Source organism: Hyla sarda, chromosome 2, assembly GCF_029499605.1.
Source record: "Hyla sarda isolate aHylSar1 chromosome 2, aHylSar1.hap1, whole genome shotgun sequence".
In the NCBI taxonomy this organism is placed as follows: Eukaryota; Metazoa; Chordata; class Amphibia; order Anura; family Hylidae; genus Hyla; species Hyla sarda.
The window spans coordinates 397,685,622-397,706,307 of NC_079190.1; the positions used below are offsets into that span (position 1 = coordinate 397,685,622).

Sequence of the window (20,686 nt, forward strand, 5' to 3'; positions counted from 1 at the left end):
AATCATATGTTGATGCTGAGAGGCCATCATATGTTGAAATGATTGTATTTCGGGGCCATTGTAGGTCAGGGATCACTGTATATACCTATTACAATAAATAACATTGTACTAACTGCAGGGGAGACACTTCAGGAGAGCCCCCAGGTGACTGAGGGACTCAACCTGACAGGGCCTAAGTGTAGTACAGGACTATGTTCTGTACTGGGACATTACACTAATAAAGAGACCAATTATTTCAACCACCTGTATTACAGTCCACTCTCTACTTATAGATACAATATTTACTGTGGCATTTATAAATGATTACTTTTGTCATTGTTATTACTATTATTCCAGTCATGTATATTTTATATCTTGTTGTGAATGAAGCCCTCAAGGGCCACATCATTGTGCATTAGTGGTGAAGGCCTCTGTCATACTCTAAGGGGACTTACATAAACCATTCTCAATGGGACTGGAAATTACATTGACAACCTCACTAGAAGATCTTTTAGCTGCTTTCCAGGAAATGCTTTTAGTTAGCAAAGAATACATGGATAACAATGTGCCAAAATCATCAGCAAAAATATGACAAATCTAACTTTAAGGCACCGGACTGACTGACCGCACGTTCTACTTAGATTTATGGCAATTCAAGATGAGTTTCAGATGACCGGATGACTTTCAGATCGCACGTGTGCTGTATCTTGAGAAGGAAGCTACATTCTCATAAAGAGACCTGGACAAACCCTTCATGTTCCTAACAAAAGTCAGGTCACATAGATCCCACCAATTTCGCTTTCCTGATAATAAGCCTCAGATTTTCTGCATAGAAGGATAGAATTAGGGTTCTACAGACACCACTAGGCAGAGCATACTGCATTACTGCATACTGCATTAAACTCTATAAAACAATATGCAGTAAGCTTTTAACCCCTTAAAGGAGTAGTCCAGTGGTGACCCAGTGGTGAACAACTTATCCCCTATCCTAAGGATAGGGGATAAGTTGCAGATCGCGGGGGGTCCGACCGCTGGGGCCCCCTGCGATCTCCTGTACGGAGCCCCGACAGCCCGCGGGAAGGGGGCGTGTCGACCTCCGCACAAAGCGGCGGCCGACACGCCCCCTCAATACAACTCTGCGCTGCCTTCGGCAATCTCCGGCTCTGCCATAGAGATGTATTGAGGGGGCGTGTCGGCCGCCACTTCGTGCGGGGGTCGACACCCGCTATCTGGCCAGAGAGCCTGGCCCCCGTACAGAGAGATCGCAGGGGGCCCCAGCGGTCGGACCCCCCGCGATCTCAAACTTATCCCCTATCCTTAGGATAGGGGATACGTTTTTCACCACTGGACTACCCCTTTAAGGACTCAACATTTTTCAGTATTTGCATTTTCCTTTTTTTTCCTCCTCACCTTTTAAAAATCATAACCCTTTCAATTTTCCACCTAAAATCCATATGATGGCTTATTTTCTGCACCACCAATTCTCCTTTTTTTACCTCAAAATCTACGGCGAAACCCCAAAAAATTATCATTGTGCGAAAAAATTGAAAAAAAAAACTACATTTTGTAACTTTTGGGGGCATCCGTTTCTATGTAGTGCATTAAAAATGACACCTTATCTTTATTCTGTAGGTCCATACAATTAAAATGATACCCTACTATATAGGTTTGATTTTGTTGTACTTCTGGAAAAAAAATCATAACTACATGCATGAAAATTAATACGTTCTCTTCTGACCCCTATAACTTTTTGATTTTTCAGCATATGGGAATGTTTGTGGGCTCATTTTTTGCGCCATGATCTGAAATTTTTATTGGTACAATTTTTTTTATCAGACTTTTTGATCGCTTTATATTCATATTTTTTATGGTATAAAAAGTGATCAAAAATACGCTATTTTGGACTTTGCAATGTTGTTACATGTACGCCATTGACTGTGCGGTTTAATTAACAATCTATTTTTATAGCTCGGACATTTACACACGCGGCGATACCACATATGTTTACATTTATTTTTATTTACATAGCTTTTCTTTTTTAATGGGAAAAGGGGGGTGATTCAAACTTTTATTAGGGAAGGGGTTAAATCCCATTTATTAACACTTTATTTTCCCCTTTTTTTTTTTGCAATGTTATAGCCCTCATAGGGGCTATTGCACACACTAATTTCCTACACTGATCACTGCCATGCAATAGCATGGCATTGATCAGTGTTATTGCCATTTGACTGCTCCTGCCTGGATCTCAGGCAAGTAGCAGTCATACGGCGATCGGATGCACAGGAGGCAGGTAGGGATCCTCCTCGCGTCCTGCAAGCTGTTCGGGACGCCGCAGTCGGGAAGCTTTCATTTTCAACTCAGATGCGGCGATCAACTTTGATCGCCGGATCTGAAGGGTTCATACTGAGCATCAACGCGATTGGTGAGGTCCGGTATTAGCCGCGGGTCCCGGCCATTGATGGCCGCCAGGACCGACCCGATATGACGTGGGGTCACCGTGTGACCCCGCATTATATTGCGGGAGATGGCGCAGGAAGTGAATATACGTCCTGCATCGTTAAGGAGTTAATATCCCCCTAGTGGTTGCTGCAGGAAGCCAGACTTATACAATTTAAATAAGCACTCTCATTAAAACTAATTTTTGCTATTTCACTCCTTATTGTTATAAGTTGTGGCTGGAAGAAATGATGGTCTGGGCCAGATGGAGAAGAAAAAGAAAAGTAAAAGGCTCCAATTAGAGAAGACTCCACCTGATGTAATAGCATGTAATCAATTACAGTGGGGAGAAAAATATTTAGTCAGCCACCAATTGTGCAAGTTCTCCCACTTAAAAAGATGAGAGAGACCTGTAATTACATCATAGGTATACCTCAACTATGAGAGACATAATGAGAAAAAAAAGAATCCATAAAATCACATTGTATGATTTTTTTTTAAAGAATTTATTTGCTAATTATGGTGGAAAATAAGTATTTGGTCAATAACAAAAGTTTGTTTCAATACTTTGTTATATACCCTTTGTTGGAAATGACAGAGGTCAAACGTTTTCTGTAAGTCTTCACAAGATTTTCACACACTGTTGCTGGTATTTTGGCCCATTCCTCTATGCAGATTTCCTCCAGAGCAGTGATGTTTTGGGGCTGTCGCTAGGCAACATGGACTTTCAACTCCCTCAAAAGGTTTTCTATGGGGTTGAAATCTGGAGACGGGCTAGGCCACTCCAGGACCTTGAAGCCACTCCTTCGTTGCCTGGGCGGTGTGTTTGGGATCATTGTCATGCTGGTAGGCCCAGTCATCTTTCATCTCCATTGCCCTTGCTGATGGAAGGAGGTTTTCATTCAAAATATCACAATACATGGCCCCATTCATTCTTTCCTTTACACGGATGAGTCATCCTGGTCACTTTGCTGAAAAACAGCCCCAAAGCATGATGTTTCCACCCCCATGCTTCACAGTAAGTATGGTGTTCTTTGGATGTAACTCAGCATTCTTTCTCCTCCAAACACGACAAGTGTTAACCAAAAAGTTCTACTTTGGTTTCATCTGACCATATGACATTCTCCCAATCCTCTTCTGGATCATCCAAATGCTCTCTAGCAAACATCAGATGCGCCTGGACATGTACTTAAGCAGGGGGACACGTCTGGCACTGTATGATTTGAGTCCCTGGCGGCGTAGTGTGTTACTGATGGTAGCTGTAATGAAATGCTCCGAGGTCAGACATGTTGGCTGCGGGCGCACTCCTTACATGTTTCCCTGTATGGTGTCCAGGGCAGGCAGCACCATGGCTTGCATGTTGGGCTGCGGTCACACTCTTCCGGCTGCCAGACACTCCCCCCCACCACATTCCTGGCTCCACCATTCTCTCTCACACCCAGCCTGTGAGTACCCGCTTTCTAGGGTGCGCGTGCGTGTCGGCTCTCTGAACTTTAAAGGGTCAGTGCACCGATAATTGGTCTTTGTCGGGCACTGACCCTATAACATTTCCTCACTTCCCGTTGATCTTTGCTGAATCTTTGTGCCTCGCTGCCTTAGAGAAAGTGTTTCCTAAAAGTCTTCTGCCATACCATGACCACTGTCCCTTGCCGCCTGCCCTGTCCTTCCTGCCTGTCTCCAAGTTTTGCCTTACGACTCTGTACCACCCTTTACCTCGGCCGCTATTGTGGGCAAGTCGCGCCAGGGGTAGCGACTTGGGAGTTCATCTGCCGCAACAAGTCCATCCCGCTTTGCAGCAGGCTCTGGTGAAAACCAGCGGCTCCTTAGACTCCCCTTCCTGGTTTCATCCCAAAGTGGTACAGCGGTTCCACTAATCCTGCCGTTGCAGTAGCCTTTGTTGCTTTGGTCCCAGCTCTCTGTAGGTCATTCTCTAGGTCCCCCCCGTGTGGTTCTGGGATTTTTGCTCACCATTCTTGTGATCATTTTGACACCATGGGGTGAGATCTTGCGTGGAGCCCCAGATAATTGTCAGTGGTCTTGTATGTCTTCCATTTTTTAAAGATTGCTCCCACAGTTGATTTCTTCAGACCAAGCTGCTTACTTATTGCAGACTCAGTCTTCCCAGCCTGGTGCAGGTCTACAATTTTGTTTCTGGTGTCCTTCGACAGCTCTTTGGTCTTGGCTATAGTGGAGTGTGACTGTTTGAGGTTGTGGACAGGTGTCTTTTATACTGATAACAAGTTCAAACAGGTGTCATTAAAACAGGTAACAAGTGGAGGACAGAGGAGACTCTTAAAGAAGTTTCAGGTCTGTGAGAGCCAGAAATATTGCTTGTTTGTAGGTGACCAAATACTTATTTTTACCCCATAATTCACAAATAAATTCTTTAAAAATCAGACAAAGTGATTTTATGGATTTCTTTTTTCTCATTATGTGTCTCATAGTTGAGGTATACCTATGATGAAAATTACAGTCCTCTCTTATCTTTTTCAGTGGGAGAACTTGCACAATTGGTGGCTGACTAAATACTTTTTTGCCCCACTGTATATGGTCTGCAGAGCCTGTGTAGAATAGCGTTACCACTGTCTGTGCACAGTGGTTTTTATTTAGTGTCAGTATGTTGTATTATTCAGTCATGTGGGAGTAATGTGTACTTATGGTGTGGTATAATTATTTGTCCCTTGTATAGTGGTGTTATTGGTTTCTGTTTAATGGTTTTTATATAATAACAGTATGATAGTATTAGCCACTGTAGTAGTAATATATTCTCCTGGTAAGGAGGCATTATTTTATGTTTTTAAACCCTAACCCTTGAGAAAAATATTTAAGTTTTAATTTTTACCACTTTTGACTGGATATCTCCTTTCACCCCTTCTCAAAAAATGGACTTATATTTATGTCCACTGCAGGCTTCCGTTGTATAACGCACGCTCAGCAACTGAGTGCGCATCATACCGGGTGGGTCTCAGTTGCCATCAGCAACCGTGACTCGCCGCTAATGCTTGAAATAGCCAATTGACTCCTGAGGAAGCAAGGGCAGCGGAACGTGTGGAGCTGCTGTGCCCCCCTTAGTTGGTGAGGGTGTCCCGCTATGTTTCACTATGTTGCGGTCTTAGTATTTGTTAGGAGTAGCGCCGCGATCAGACATGCTGGCCGTGGACGCATTCCTCCTCCGCTGCCTGGCACTGCCCGTGTTGCGATGCGCATCCCGTGATGTCCTCTATGTCTCACCATCCTTGTCATCCCCGTGTGCTTCCTGCTTGTCGGCGCACACGTCCCCGCCTCCTAGGGCATGCGCGCGCCGGCTCTGTGAAATTTAGAGGGACAGTAAGTAATGAATTGGTTCTTGCTACCCCATTACCCTATTAGTACAAGCACTTTCTTTTGATCCTTGCCGGATCTTTGTGCCTTATCAGCCTAAGAGAAAGCGTTGAGTTTGTGTCTTGCCTTGCCGTGTATCTGACCCTATTGCTACGTATCCTGACCTTGCTCCTCTGCCGCCTGCCTTCTGACCTCTTGTTACGTGACCTGACCTTGCTACTGTGCCACCTGCCCTGACCTCCTGCCAGTCCTGATTTCGTGTTGGCTTAACCTTCAAGTACCATGTTACACCTCAGCCGCCTGTGTGGACAATTTGTATCAGGGGTAGCAAACTGGGTGCCACCTGCCGCAGCAAGTCCATCCCACTTTGCGGCGGGCTCTTGTGAAAACCAGCGGCACCTTAGACTCCGCTCCCTGGTACGGCCCACGTCATCATCCACACAGGTACAGTGGATCCATTTCACCTCAGACGTAACAGTATTCAGGCATTAGTGCTTTGTTGCTGCATTTCTTTGCCCTTTGAATGGGTTACTAGTGCTTCCATGTACATATATATCGGTATATTGTATTTATTATAATTTACTTTTTGTATAAATGCCTTGCAGCATTGTGTGCATATATTTTTTCCCCCAGTTTAGTGTATCTTTTTATCCTAAATTTGTTGTTTATCTCGCTAGCACTCTATTTCATGATCCTCCCATTAGGTCATTCATACCTACTAGGGGGCTGGTATAGAGTAGGATTGCATTCCTCCACCATGTGATGTATATGTTTTTAAGTGGTTTTAATGTGTTTGTGCTATGATGGTTTTTGTAGTAAAGATTGTATTTTCTAACATTTTGGTGTGCATTACATAGTGGCCAGCTTTTTTTTCTTCTTTTGCTATGTTTACATGTGGCCACTGATTGCACCCATCTTTTGGTATTATCTGCGGTGCCCGTCCTCCTTTTTCTGGAAATTGCCAATTTGGCTGATGTCCGGCATTAACCATTTAGAAGTCACAATCAAAGTTGATTGCAGCATTTAAATGCAGTAAATCCCAGTCCTGGCTAGCTCAGCGGGCTGACCGGGACTGACGATCAGCTGAGAGGATGCCAGGAGGTCTCTTACCTTCCTCCTTGCTGTCCAATCGGTGCTCCAATCTTGCAGTCTGCCATGTCAGGCTAAAGCAATGGAGCACCGATAACACTGATCAATGCTCTCCTGTGGAGAAGCATTGATCAGTGTATGCTTTCTAGAGATTGCATGTTATAGTCCCTTATGGGGAGTAAAAAAATGTATTAAAAAAAAAGTAATAAGTGTGATTTAACCCCTTTTCCCATCTTTCTAATAAAATGCACACGTAAAAATTAAAGGGGTACTCCGCCCCTAGCATCTTATCCGCTATCCAAAGGATAGGGGATAAGATGTCAGATCGCCGGGGTCCCGCTGCTGGGGACCCCCGGGATCTCCGCTGCGGCACTCCGCTATCATTACTGCACAAAGCACATTCGCTCTGTGGGTAATGACAGGGGCCGAAGCATTGCTAAGTCACGGCTCCGCCCCTCGTGATGTCACGGCCCGCCCCCTCAATACAAGTCTATGAGAGGGGGCGTGGCGGCCATCACGCTCCCTCCCATAGACTTGCATTAAGGGGGCGGGTCGTGACATCACTAGGGGCAGAGCCCTGGGTTAAAAAGTTGTCTTATACGCCAGAAAATATTCAAAAAGCTCCCAGAAATGGATGGCAACAAAGCATTGGAGAGTTTGGAAGTGGCCAGAAAGGAGTTCAGATCTAAATCCCATTGAACACCTGTGGAGAGATCTTAAAATTGCTGTTGGGAAAAGGCGCCTTCCAATAAGAGAGACCTGGAGCAGTTTGCAAAGGAAGAATGGTCCTACATACCGGCTGAGAGGTGTAAGAAGCTTATTGATGGTTATAGGAAGCGACAGATTTCAGTTATTTTTTCCAAAGGATGTGCAACCAAATATTATGTTAAGGGTGCCAATAATTTTGTCCAGGCCATTTTTGGAGTTTGATGTGACATTATGTCCAATTAGCTTTTTTTTCTCCCTTTTTTTTGTTTAGTTCCAATACACACAAAGGGAATAAACGTGTATAGCAAAACATGTGTTACTGCAATCCTTTTCTGTGAGAAATACTTCACTTTCTTGAAAAATTTCCGGGGTGCCAACATTTATGGCCATGACTGTATATGCTACATTTATAGTTGTGATATATACTCTTTAATGTGTTTTTGTTAGTAGTTTTTGCTTTTTAATGTTCATACCTATCAGTTCAGTGCACTGCACAATTGTCACATGTTTGTGGCTAACCTAAATAAAAAGACAATTCTGAAGAAAAGAAAAAATTGTTCCCACCTTAAAAATATAGGTCTTCCCCTCGCAGTTTAGGCGAGTGAATGCTGCATCTATTGGACCTTCTATACCCCACACATCCTTTATGAGTTTGGGGTATCCATCCAGCGCACGTTTATCATCCAGTTCATAAAAGTATTTTCCTTTTATAAGATGAGAAAGACATTTATACTGTAAACAAAAACTATGACCATAGGTGCCTAATATATCTGTTACAAAAATAATCACATATACATCACAAAACCCACACTGTGTCCCTTTACCTCGGAAAGCATAGACAGAACCATTTTTAAAGTTAGTGAAAGCATCAAAGGGTTTCCCACTACAAAGTTCCTCAGGGGTGTCTTCTGTTACAGACGGCTCCTCTGTGGGTGTCACATACGTGGGTGTAGTGTGTGCAGATTCTGCATGCTCATCTGGTGATGTTGTAGCCTGAATCAACCAATCTTGATCCGAGGTATCATTAAAGGTATCATAATTGTACTCATCTTCAGGAATGGCAAAAACATCACCCCGCGTTTCTGAAACGAAAGAACATATGTCCACCTAATTTTATCATTTACATTTACCTGTTAACCGTTTAAATATTTTAGAATAATGTATACAGTTGCCAACAAGGCTGGCATTGATGTCAAGAGGCAAGAGTTGCATAGTTATATACCCTAAATAAGAATTTTCTCTCTAGTGTTTCCCTGAATAGTGATCTGACTACTTTTTATTTATTTGGTTTCATTTCTATTATTATGCTCTTTCATATACCTTGATTCCTGATTAATGCAGGACCACACCCAGAACTTCTACATCATCAGTACAGAAACTACAACAGGCTCATCTGACAACCCTCTTAAACACTGCTGTTGTACTGCATGCAGTTTCTCAATCATGGGGTTATAGTGCGGATGAACCAGATTACAACGAGGTATCACTTACCCGCATCCGCAGTCCAGTTCTGGAGATACCTTTGCACAATGGAGGCAGGACCCGACACACCCAGTATACCCTCCTTGGGTATAAATCCAGTTATTAGCAATGGAAGCTGATATAAACGGTATCTCCAGAACCAGACTGTGTATCAGGGAGCCAGACTCCTTTGGTAGGAATTTGGACATGCTTCGTTTTTTTTTTTAATTAACTGGCAAAGAAATGATGTGGGGCTTAAAAAATATAGAATTATATGTCTCCTGCTAATAACAGACTTGGATATCCAAATATTCAGTCATATAAACTTCAGTCATATAAACTTATATTTTGTGCATCAAGAGGTACAACAAACAGAACACTAAACACTGATATACACCTGAAGTGTTTCTGACTTGATCAGATGCCCTTAATCACAGGTGACAGCCATGTTTTTTTTTCATTTTTCATATCGTTTTATTAAAAAGGAGCCTGTCTTTGCTTCAATGGGTGGAGCAAATGCTTGGTGGGAGGTAGTTCATTCTGTTTTGCCACAGCTGGAAGCACCTGGTTAGAAAATACTTATCTATTGCATTGAAAATTGCACATGTGTTGGGAGGAAAAAAAATGACCTCACACTTACAAACAAGGAATCATGGGACCTGTAGTTGGAGGGAGGGAACTCCAACAGGAAATAGCCACTTCAAAAAAAGATAGCCACAGTTTTATGGTTGACTTAGAACATAAATGTTTAGCTCCAAGACAAGAATGGATCCTTCCTAAACCTTACTGTCTGGCAGGTAAGTACTAAAATCACCTTTTGGAGGTTAACCCCATTAAAGGGGTACTCCGCTGGAAAACTTTTTTTTTTTTTTATCAATCCGGTAATAGAAAATTATACAGATTAGTAAATTCTCTCTATATACAAATCTTAATCCTTCCAGTACTTATCGGATGCTGTATGCTCTGCAGAAAGTTCTTTTCTTTTTGAATTTCCTTTCTGTCTGACCCCAGTGCTCTCTGCTGACACTCTTTTTTATTATAAAAGTACAAAACACAAAACAAGTTCATTTCACTGTAACAAAATTAACAAAACTGAACATAACAACAAACTATTCATCTCAAAATAACAACTTAAACCGGCCAGCCCAGATAAACCAAAAATAAATAAATAAATCATTACCTACTATAGTCCAACACACACACACACACACACACACACACACAGACATACCTAATGAACATAAATAAAGCTTTCCTCGCTGGGATCAAAAACTAAAAATATCCAAACTAGGAAACATAACCACACTGCCCCCCCCCCCCCCTAATAACAAGACAAAAAAAAAAATGGCTAGCTGCCGTAACAAAAATAATCCAACTTGGATAACAAAATATATATTATTTTTTTATACATCTATATTTTTTTTCCTTTTTTTATATACTATATATATATATATATATATATATATATATATATACATACATACACATACATACACATATCCACATACATACACATACACACATACATACATATATACATACACACATTTTTTCTTTTTTTTTTCTTTTTTGTTTTTTAACTTCCCCTATCCTCCAACCACCCCCCAAACACACATACATATACCCACAAACTAAAACTAATCCACACTGGGACACAAACATAAACATAAACACAGACATAAATATAGTGTACTCTTAACACAATGCTATAATAACTGAAAACTGGTCCGACTGCCTTTCTCACAAAATAATTATGACATTATATTAAAAAAAAATAAAAAAAATAAAAAAATAAAATTTTTTTTTTTTTAAATTATACATAAAATCATACAGAATATACATAACAAACAACTTAATAACACAGAAAAACAACCAACCTATACTAAACTATCCCATCACCCACCACTCCCTCTGGACATGGGTCAGAGTCCATAGGTCACAGTTTTTGTCCACAACTGACCCATACCGGACCCCCAAAATAGTACCCACTGCAACAGTCCAGTCCTGGGTACACACCACCACCACCCCCCAAAAACCCCCCACCCAACCTAAAATACACCCCTACCCACCTAATGTAAACAGACCAATATATACAAAACAATATATACATATTCTACAACAAAGCAATATTAACAATACAATACACAAAAACCACAAGGCCCAAGTTTGGTTGCCTGCAAGCCCTTTACAATCCATCCATAGAAAACAAAACAAAAGGCTAAGGTGACATGCATAGCCCCCCACCAGGAAGAAGGATGGCAATCCTGATAAAATTAAATTGAAATTCCTCTCCCTTTCAACCTCTAACCCTATCACTATCCCTTCATGAAACTGACCCTATACTCACCCTAAGATATATACACTATCCCTGGCCAAAATAAGGTACTTCACCTTAAGGGCCTAGTACCTAGGGCACATCAAAAGAAAAACCTCTCCATAGGAGAGAAGCCCTACTGGTACCAAGACTGCCATACTCCAAAGACCTAATCTTCCCAAGGTCACCGGTGATATTCCTACAGACCTCCACCTCGGAGAGGATTTTCTGTTGGGTTGACACTAAACACCGTGCGTTCCACGTGTAGTACCTAACCACTAAACTAACTAAGAATAAAGTGCCCCGGTCTCGGCCACCCAGGGACCTGAATGCCCCATAAGCCCACTCCGGATAGGTAAGGCCGGCAAGTTGACTCCAGCCGATGGAAGCGCCCACCCGGTTGTAAACCCCTATATTAAAGGGACAATGAAGCAGGAAGTGGTCCATGCTTTCCAGCGTGTCCCCACACTCTTCTCGGGGACATCCCCGGTCATCAGAGTTCCTACACTTCAGGTTGTCCCTTACATATAGCTTCCCCTGAAAGCAGCGCCAGGCCAAGTCCCAAAACTTCTGGGGGATCCTTTTCATGTTCAAAAGATACAACCCCACCCTCAAATCCCGATCTGGGCAGTCCCTGAGCGCCAGAGGCTTCTGGAAGTGGGTCAACAGAACCCGTTTGTCAAGGAACTGCCTTGACTGGGTCCTGATCTCCCACACTCCCAGACCCCACCGACGTATTGCCTTCAGAGTCGGGGTAGCATAAGCCGGAAGATATCCATGGGGCGTACGGAGGTCCTTCACTTGCCCTCCTGTCTCCCATTCCTGGAAGAAAGGCCGAAACCATTCCCTGCAGGAGAGTACCCACGGAGAAGCCCTCTCTGACCAGAGGTTTGCGATGTTGGCTTTCAAGAAGGTGTTCGTAAAGAACACCACAGGGTTTACCATAGATAAACCCCCTAGTCTCCTCGTGCGGTATGTAACCTCCCTCTTGACTAGGTTCATCCTGTTCCCCCATAACAGTTGGAAAAACAGGCTGTAGATCCTAGTGTAGTAAGCCTCTGGCAAGATACATACACTGCCCAGATAGATAAACAAGGGGAGCAGGTACGATTTGATCAGGTGTACCCTTTCCCTGAGGGTCATAGACCAACCCTTCCACTGGTCCACCTTCTGAGCGGCATCCTGGAGCTTACCATCCCAGTTTTTGGTGGGATAATCATCCTGGCCGAATGTGATGCCTAAGACTTTTGCTGATTCTTGGGGCCCTGGAAGGGTGTCCGGGAGATCAAACATGGGATCCCCCCCTCCCAGCCAGAGACTTTCACACTTATCCCGGTTGATCTTAGACCCGGATGCCTCCGAGTAGCGGTCCACCTCCAACATCACCACACCGACCTCCTCTCTCGTGGAGACGAAAATAGTGACATCGTCAGCGTACGCCACCACTCTCTGGGTGACAGCCGGCTCCGCCAGACTCATCCCGACTCCCGCCAACGGCCCACAATCTACCCTCCGGATGAAGGGATCGATTGCGAACACGTATAAAAGCGGGCTCAAAGGACAACCCTGACGGACTCCGGACCCCACCTCAAAAGAGCGGCCAGACCACCCGTTCACCAGCGGGAAACTCTCTGCCCCTGCATACAAGATCTTAAGCCAATTAACAAAAGTAGTTGGTAAGCCATATCTAAGGAGGACGGACCATAGGTACTCGTGGTTTACCCGATCAAATGCTTTGGCCTGATCCAAGGACAGCAAGTACCCCTTCCAAAGACCTGCACTACTCCGCTCCACTGCCTCCCTGACACTAAGGACAGCACTTAAGGTGCTTCGGCCTGGAACAGAGCAGTGCTGAGCCCCCGAAAGGAGCCGGGGTGCAAACTTCACCAGCCGATTAAACAGTATCTTGGCCAGAAGCTTCCTGTCCGTATTGAGAAGAGCTATGGGCCTCTAATTCTCAATCTGGCTAGGATCTTTACCCTTAGACAGAAGAATCAGGGCTGACCTCCTCATTGACTTCGGCAGAGTACCCGAGGAGAGACACTCATTGAATACCTCAGTCAAGAGGGGAGCTAAAGACTCCTTAAAGGTCCTGTACCACTCGGATGTTAAGCCATCCGGACCTGGCGACTTCTTGGGGGCGAGCCCCTCGATCGCCAGTCTCACTTCCTCTTCCCTGATTTCTTCTGCCAAAACATCAAGAGAGGGGTCTACCCCTGGCTCAGGAATGGTTTCAGTCAGGAAAACCGACATCCTGTCTCGATCTAGATCCTTCCTCCCCAAGAGGTGCGAGTAGAAGGATCTGACGACCTCCAAGATCCCTGATCTGGACCGATTCAGAGATCCTGTACTATCAATCAGTCCTGAAATGACTTTACTACTCACTGACATCTTACAGTTTCTGTAAGGGTCGGGCGACAGGTACTTCCCGAAATCCCTCTCAAAAACCAAAGATGTGTGTCTATCGTACTGACACCTCATCAGCAAGGATTTCACTCTGGAGATATCCTCTCGGCTACCTCCAGTCGAGACGAGAAGCTCGAGTTTCCTCCTCAGACCCTGATACAAGCGATACCTGTTCAGGGACCTGAGGCTCGAGAGCTGGCGGAAGAACCCCGCAACCCGCTTCTTGAATATCTCCCACCACTCTGACTTACTACTACATAGGTCCAGTAAAGGTACCTGACTCTGAAAAAAATCCTCAAAGGACTGTCTTATCTCCGCTTCCTCCAGGAGGGACGAATTCAGCTTCCAATAACCTTTTCCCATCCGGGGGGTCTCTGAAACATTCAGGGAAAACAAAATCATACAGTGATCGGAGAACTCCACCTCAACCACGGACACTGCAGAAGAGACGGCTTCCTCCTTTAAATAAAACCTATCTATCCTAGACCTGCGACTACCTTGATGATAGGTGAAACCCGCGTGGCCCGAGGGGCTCCGGATGTGGGCGTCCTCTAGGCGAGCTTCTCTAGTTATGCTAATCAGTGCCACACTATCACAAGTCAGCGGACCATTGGAGCCTCCCCGATCTTGGGACCTCGTGACATTATTGAAGTCCCCTCCAAAGATCACTTGCCGACTCGTAAAAAGAAAGGGCTTAATCCTCATAAAGAGATCTTTACGGCCCCGCTTAGTTTGCGGGGCATAGATGTTAATGAGCCGGAGCTCTTGTCCCTTCATGAAGACATCTAAGATCAGGCACCTCCCCATTTCTAATTCAATAACCCGTCGGCATTCAACAGGAGCGGTAAAAAGGACCGCCACCCCACTATACGGCTCAGCTGCAAGAGACCAGTGGGAGGGGCCGCGCCTCCACTCTCTTCTGGCTTTTATCAGAGAGGCTAGATCTGACAATCTGGTCTCTTGTAAAAAGAAAATATCGGCTTCAACACGGCCGAGAAAATCAAAGGCTGCAAATCTAGCCGTATCCGACTTTATGCTGGCACAATTAATAGATGCCAGCGTCAATGGGGTGAGTGCCGCCATACAGGGTGATTAAATTAGACGGCCACACCCTTTACTTTTGCTTCCCTTTCTTTTTCGCCCCCTCATCCCCTGAAGAAGACGAGAGGGCAGGACCACACTTAGACCTTTTTTTGGATTCAGATTGATCCATTTGATCCCCGTCTCCATCCGGCCCCGGTCTAGCCCTGCCCTCCGAGGAAGGTGTCCCGACAGGACAGGGCCCAGTTCCCCCCAGAGGCTCTTTCTTCCTAGGCACCCCGCCCTCACCTTCCCCCTCCAAGGAGGGGGAGGAGATGGTATCAAGGACGAGGTACCGGTTTGACAGGTCAATCAGAGGGGGGGCAGTCAGGCTTCCGTTTTGGACCTGGCCCGTAGTACAAGCAACAGATGACTCTGACCTCTTCTTTCTCCCTTTCCTTTTGCCCTTATCTTTCTTTTTAGGCCTCTCCCCACTATCCTCATCCACACTTTCATAGTGGGAGGAATCAGAAAGGTCGGCCATATTGCCATCCTCTTTGCGCAGTCTCCTGATCTCCTCATCTAGCACGTTCTCCTCCAGGGCTTCAGCAGTTACAGGGCCAGCTTCAGGAGCAGGGGCTGAAGCTACCCCCGCCACCTGGGCACTCTCCAGCTCCCTACTCCTTCTACGATTTTCCTCCCGCCTTAGTTTGGCGGGGCCCTTTTTCCTCCTCACTAGCCCTGTTGTGCCCCCATCCCTGCTCGTACCCTCCCCAGCCGAGGCAACTTCACAGCTCTCCTCAGCCGGAGCGGCCGCCGCACGGGTGAAGGCGCTAGGACAACGGCTAAAAGGGTGTCCGAGGACACCACACAGGTGGCACCGGATCTGCCGACAGGATGCGGCCAGATGACCCACCCCACCACACAAAGCGCAGACCTGCACAGTACAGGCTGCGCTAAAGTGGGTGGGGCTGCCACACCTGTGACAGACCTTAGGCTGCCCCTGGTAGAAGACCTGGATCCTGTCACGTCCAAGGAAGGCGGCTGACGGAATGTGGGCAACCGTACTGCCTGAACGCTTGAGTTTGACGGAAAACGTCCAGGCCCCGGACCAGATCCCGTGCTCATCAAAGTTTTTCTTGGGCATGTCCGTCACATCCCCATACCGACCGAGCCAGGTCATGATGTCATAACAAGAAAGCGACTCGTTACGGGTCAAAACGGTCACTTTCTTGACAGAGTTCTGACGGGAAATCGCCTTTACAGTGAAATCCCGCCAGCCAGGCTCGTTCTTCGCCACTTCATAGTTTGACCAGAAGAGTTCAAGACCCTCTGGCCGAACGAAACTGACGTCAAACTCAGACGAACCGTAGGGGTGAATCAGGGCAAAGATGTCACTCGCCCTGAATTACATCTGAAGGAGGAGCTCAACCACTTTAGCGCGAGGTGGACACGCATCCTCGCCCCTCCAAATCAGACGGACCACATTCCTACGGTTATTGTCCTGCCCGGGTGTCGGGAGAGACCAGACCACCTCCCCATTCCGCTCTCGGAAAGCCCCCAAACCGTGTCTCTCTATCCAGAAAGACAGGTCGACCTCACCCCTTCCCTCTACCTGGATCGACCTGTCACCCCTGCGTAGAGCCTCCAGGAGGCGCTGTTGCAAATGGCCCCCAGGGCCGGACGGAGACGGGGACCCCCCTGAACCCCCGGCAGCGACATTAGCATAGCTCCTGGGAGCAGTCACTGCCGGGGGGGCAGCCGGACCAGACCCAGAGCCAGAACCACTTACAACACCATTCACACCACAACTCTCAACCTCTTTATTTCCAGCCATACTATTACCACTCCCATCAACATTCACTCCACTGACACTCCCACATACACTCCTCTCACCCACAACACTACTACACCCATCAATATCACATCCTACATTCTTGTCCTGACTAACAAATTCTGGGCTGGCTGGGACTTGTAGTATGGCTGGCTTTAGTAAAGCCCTTTGTGCTGGCTTAGCCGCTGCTGGGGTCGACGCCGATGGCTTCTCCTTCATGGCTGCTATCACATCCTGATTCTGGGACTGCCCCACCGGGCGCACCCCAGCTCCTCCCACAGCGCCAGCACCTGCTTCACCCGACTTCACAGGCTCTGTGGATAATCCCGGCGCCCGGACACTCCCCCCCCTCACAGGGGAGTGCCTTGCAGTGCCGGTAATGCCCACAGTACTCGGGGAACCGCCCCCCGAGCACCCAGGGGCATAACTCGCGCTGCCCACCATGAGCCCATCCTGCCCCTCCCTACCGGCAGGATGGGTGGGCTTCACATCTATTGCGTCTGCAGCTTTTACTGACGCCATGCTGTACCCCCCATGCTGGCTCCGTTCCACCACAGAAACGGAGTCTGGCAGTTTAGAGGACCCAGCAGCCTGAACCAGCTTTGCAGCTGGCCCAGACTGCTGGAAAGGACGGAACACATAATGCACAGTTTCCTGGGTCTTCTGTTTTTTTGCCTTTCTTTTTACTAATGTGTCATCACACTGGTCATCACCAAATGTAAAATTCTGGAGGTGGGCTGGGGACTCCTGCATCACTATAGCCCTCAGCAATCCCCCAGCCTCACTCTCCACATCATCATCCTCACTATCGCTTAGCGGTAGTGCCACCTGAGCCGGCTGTATGTAGCTGTCCTGAGTCTTAGTGGTCTGGGTGTCACAGGGAGTAGGGTCAGGCAATACATCATCCTCCACAACCTGTACACTTTCCTCCAACTTCTTCTCCTCCACCTCCTCCTCCTTTACACCAACACCACCATCCTCTCTTTCTTCACCGCCACTACTCTCCCCATCATCCACCTCCACCTTACCTGGGGATTTCATGGCGGCAAACCGATCCCGGTTCTCCATCTTCTCCCTGAAAAGACCGCTTCCCTCCAGGATCTCTGCTCTCCTCTCCTCCATCTTTGCAATGTCTTTCTTCAGGGCTGCAATCCTCTTTTTCAGTTCCAGTTTATTCTTTTTGGACCCAGAGCATGCCAGATTCTGGGCTCCACGCAGGTCCTCTCTCATCAACCTAAGCTCCCTACCGCAGCGGTCGTATTCCGCAAACCGTGCGGTCATGCGGGAGCAGTAGGTCTCGCTGGACTCTTCGGGCCCTCTCTCAGCCCACAACTCAATACTTTGCCTCCTTGCCTTCCTTCCACTGGATCTCTGGCTGGCACCCATTGCCGGAGGAGCCGAGCCTGCATTGCTGCAGACTCTGCCAGATCTTCTTCCTCCGGCCGGAAAAATGGCTGTCGCTGTTTTCTCTCCACCCCCCGCCAGCCTGGAAGAACGGGGAGTGGAGGCCAGGGGCTCCATGCAGGGAAAACTCTCCCAAGGAGCCTGCCACACCCCTGGGAAAGGTTGGTGAATCACCTGCTCTGCCTCTGGAACTCTGGAGAAACACAAAAAGGGACACACCCAAAGCTGCTTCACACACAACTGCTCCTGGCTACTGTGTTCCACAGGAAGCGCTCTCTGCTGACACCTCTGTCCATGTCAGGAACTGTCCAGAGCAGGATAGGTTTACTATGGGGATTTTCTCCTGCTCTGGACAGTTCCTGACATGTACAGAGGTGTCAGCAGAGAGCACATCCTGTGAAACACAGCTGTTCAGTGTGAGAAGTGTGCGGGTGTGTCCCTGTTTGAGCTCTCCAGGACTTCCAAGAGAACTACAGAGGCAGGTGTTCTAACTCCTTTTCCCAGGAGGGTGGCAGACTCCTGGGGAGAGCCTCCCCTGCATGGAGCCCCGGAAATCTCGAGCCTCCACTCCCCGTTCTTCCAGGCTGGCGGGGGGTGGAGATAAAACTGCAACAGCCATTGTTCCGGCCGGAGGAAGAAAATCTGGCAGAGTCTGCAGCAATGCAGGCTCTGCTTCCACGGCGACGGGTGCCAACCAGAGATCTGGAGGAAGCAAGGCGAGGAGGAAAAAAGTGGAGATGTGGGCAGAGAGAGGGCCCAAGGAGTCGAGCGATACATACTGCTCCCGCATGGCCGCACGCTTTGCAGAATATGACCAGTGCGGTAAGGAGCTGAGGATGGCCAGGGAGGATCTACGTGTGGTTCTGGTGAGCACGGGGTCCAAAAAGAACAGGCCAGAGCTAAGAAAGAGGATCACAGCGCTGAAAAGCGAGATTGTGAAGCTGGAGGAGAGGAGAGACGAGATCCTGGAGGGAAGCGGTCTTTTCCAGGAAAAGCTGATTAATGAAGACCGGTTTGCCGCCACGAAATCCCCAGGTAAGGTGGAGGTGGATGATGGGGAGAGTAGTGGCGGTGAAGAAAGTGAGGATGGTGGTGATGAGGAAAAGGATGAGAATGTGGAGGAAGACGCTGTGCCTGTGGCTGCTCCCTGTGACACCCAGGCCACCCAGGACAGCTATATTGAACCGGCCCAGGTGGCTCTTCCTTCAAGTGAGAGCGAGGAGGATGATGTGGAGAGTGAGGCTGGGGGATTGCTAAGGGCGATAGTCATGCAGGAGTCCCCAGCCCACCTCCAGCATTTCACCTTTGGTGATGATCTCTGTGATGATGTGGCAGTGAAGAGGAAAAAGCAAAAGACACAAGAATCAGTGAAGTACGTGTTTGTTCCTTTCCAGCAGTCTGGGCCAGCTGCAAAGCTGGTTCAGGCTGCTGGGCCCCCCAGACTGCCAGACTCCGTTTCTGTGGTGGAACGGAGCCAGCATGGGGGGTACAGCATGGCGTCAGTAAAAGCTGCAGACGCAATAGATGTGAAGCCCACCCATCCTGCCGGTAGGGAGGGGCAGGATGGGCTTATGGTGGGAAGCGCAAGTTATGCCCCTGTGTGCTCGGGGGGCGGTTCCCCGAGTACTGTGGGCATTACCGGCACTGCGGGGCACTCCCCTGTGAGGGGGGGGGGAGTGTCCGGGCGCCGGGATTATCCACAGAGCCTGTGAAGTTGGGTGAAGCAGGTGCTGGCGCTGTGGGAGGAGCTGGGGTGCGCCCGGTGGGGCAGCCCCAGAATCAAGATATGATATCAGCCATGAAGGAGAAACCATCGGAGTCGACCCCAGCAGCGGCTAAGCCAGCACAAAGGACTTTACTAAAGCCAGCCATACTACAAGTCCCAGCCAGCCCAGAATTTGTTAGTCAGGACAAGAATGTAGGATGTGATATTGATGGGTGTAGTAGTGTTGTGGGTGAGAGGAGTGTATGTGGGAGTGTCAGTGGATTGAATGTTGATGGGAGTGGTAGTAGTATGGCTGGAAATAAAGAGGTTGAGAGTTGTGGTGTGAATGGTGTTGTAAGTGGTTCTGGCTCTGGGTCTGGTCCGGCTGCCCCCCCGGCAGTGACTGCTCCTAGGAGCTATGCTAATGTCGCTGCCGGGGGTTCAGGGAGGTCCCCGTCTCCGTCCGGCCCTGGGGGCCATTTGCAACAGCGCCTCCTGGAGGCTCTACGCAGGGGTGACAGGTCGATCCAGGTAGAGGGAAGGGGTGAGGTCGACCTGTCTTTCTGGATAGAGAGGCACGGTTTGGGGGCTTTCCGAGAGCGGAATGGGGAGGTGGTCTGGTCCCTCCCGACAACCGGGCAGGACAATAACCGTAGGAATGTGGTCCGTCTGATTTGGAGGGGCGAGGATGCGTGCCCACCTCGCGCTAAAGTGGTTGAGCTCCTCCTTCAGATGGAATTCAGGGCGAGTGACATCTTTGCCCTGATTCACCCCTACGGATCGTCTGAGTTTGACGTCAGTTTCGTTCGGCCAGAGGGTCTCGAACTCTTCTGGTCGAATTACGAAGTGGCAAAAAACGAGCCCGGCTGGCGGGATTTCGCCGTAAAGGCGATTTCCCGTCAGAATGCTGTCAAGAAGGTGACCGCTTTGACCCGTAACGAGTCACTTTCTTGTTATGACATCATGACCTGGCTCGGACGGTATGGGGATGTGACGGACATGCCCAAGA

At 47.7% G+C, this 20,686-nt stretch overlaps 2 protein-coding genes across 8 annotated transcripts in view; one reads left to right on the plus strand and one right to left on the minus strand.

The window, feature by feature from the left end:
• SARM1 (sterile alpha and TIR motif containing 1) overlaps positions 1-20,686 on the plus strand; it is a 184,226-nt gene that overhangs the window by 43,337 nt on the left and 120,203 nt on the right. The gene's annotated exons all lie outside the window — the stretch shown is intronic.
• VTN (vitronectin) overlaps positions 1-20,686 on the minus strand; it is a 96,413-nt gene that overhangs the window by 24,974 nt on the left and 50,753 nt on the right. For all 6 annotated transcript variants that reach the window (XM_056558739.1, XM_056558735.1, XM_056558734.1 and 3 more), the window contains 2 exons: positions 8,358-8,615; positions 8,098-8,237 (listed from right to left, as the gene is read on the minus strand). In XM_056558739.1, coding sequence (XP_056414714.1) covers positions 8,098-8,237; positions 8,358-8,615 — 398 coding nt within the window. The remainder of the gene's footprint in view (positions 1-8,097; positions 8,238-8,357; positions 8,616-20,686) is intronic.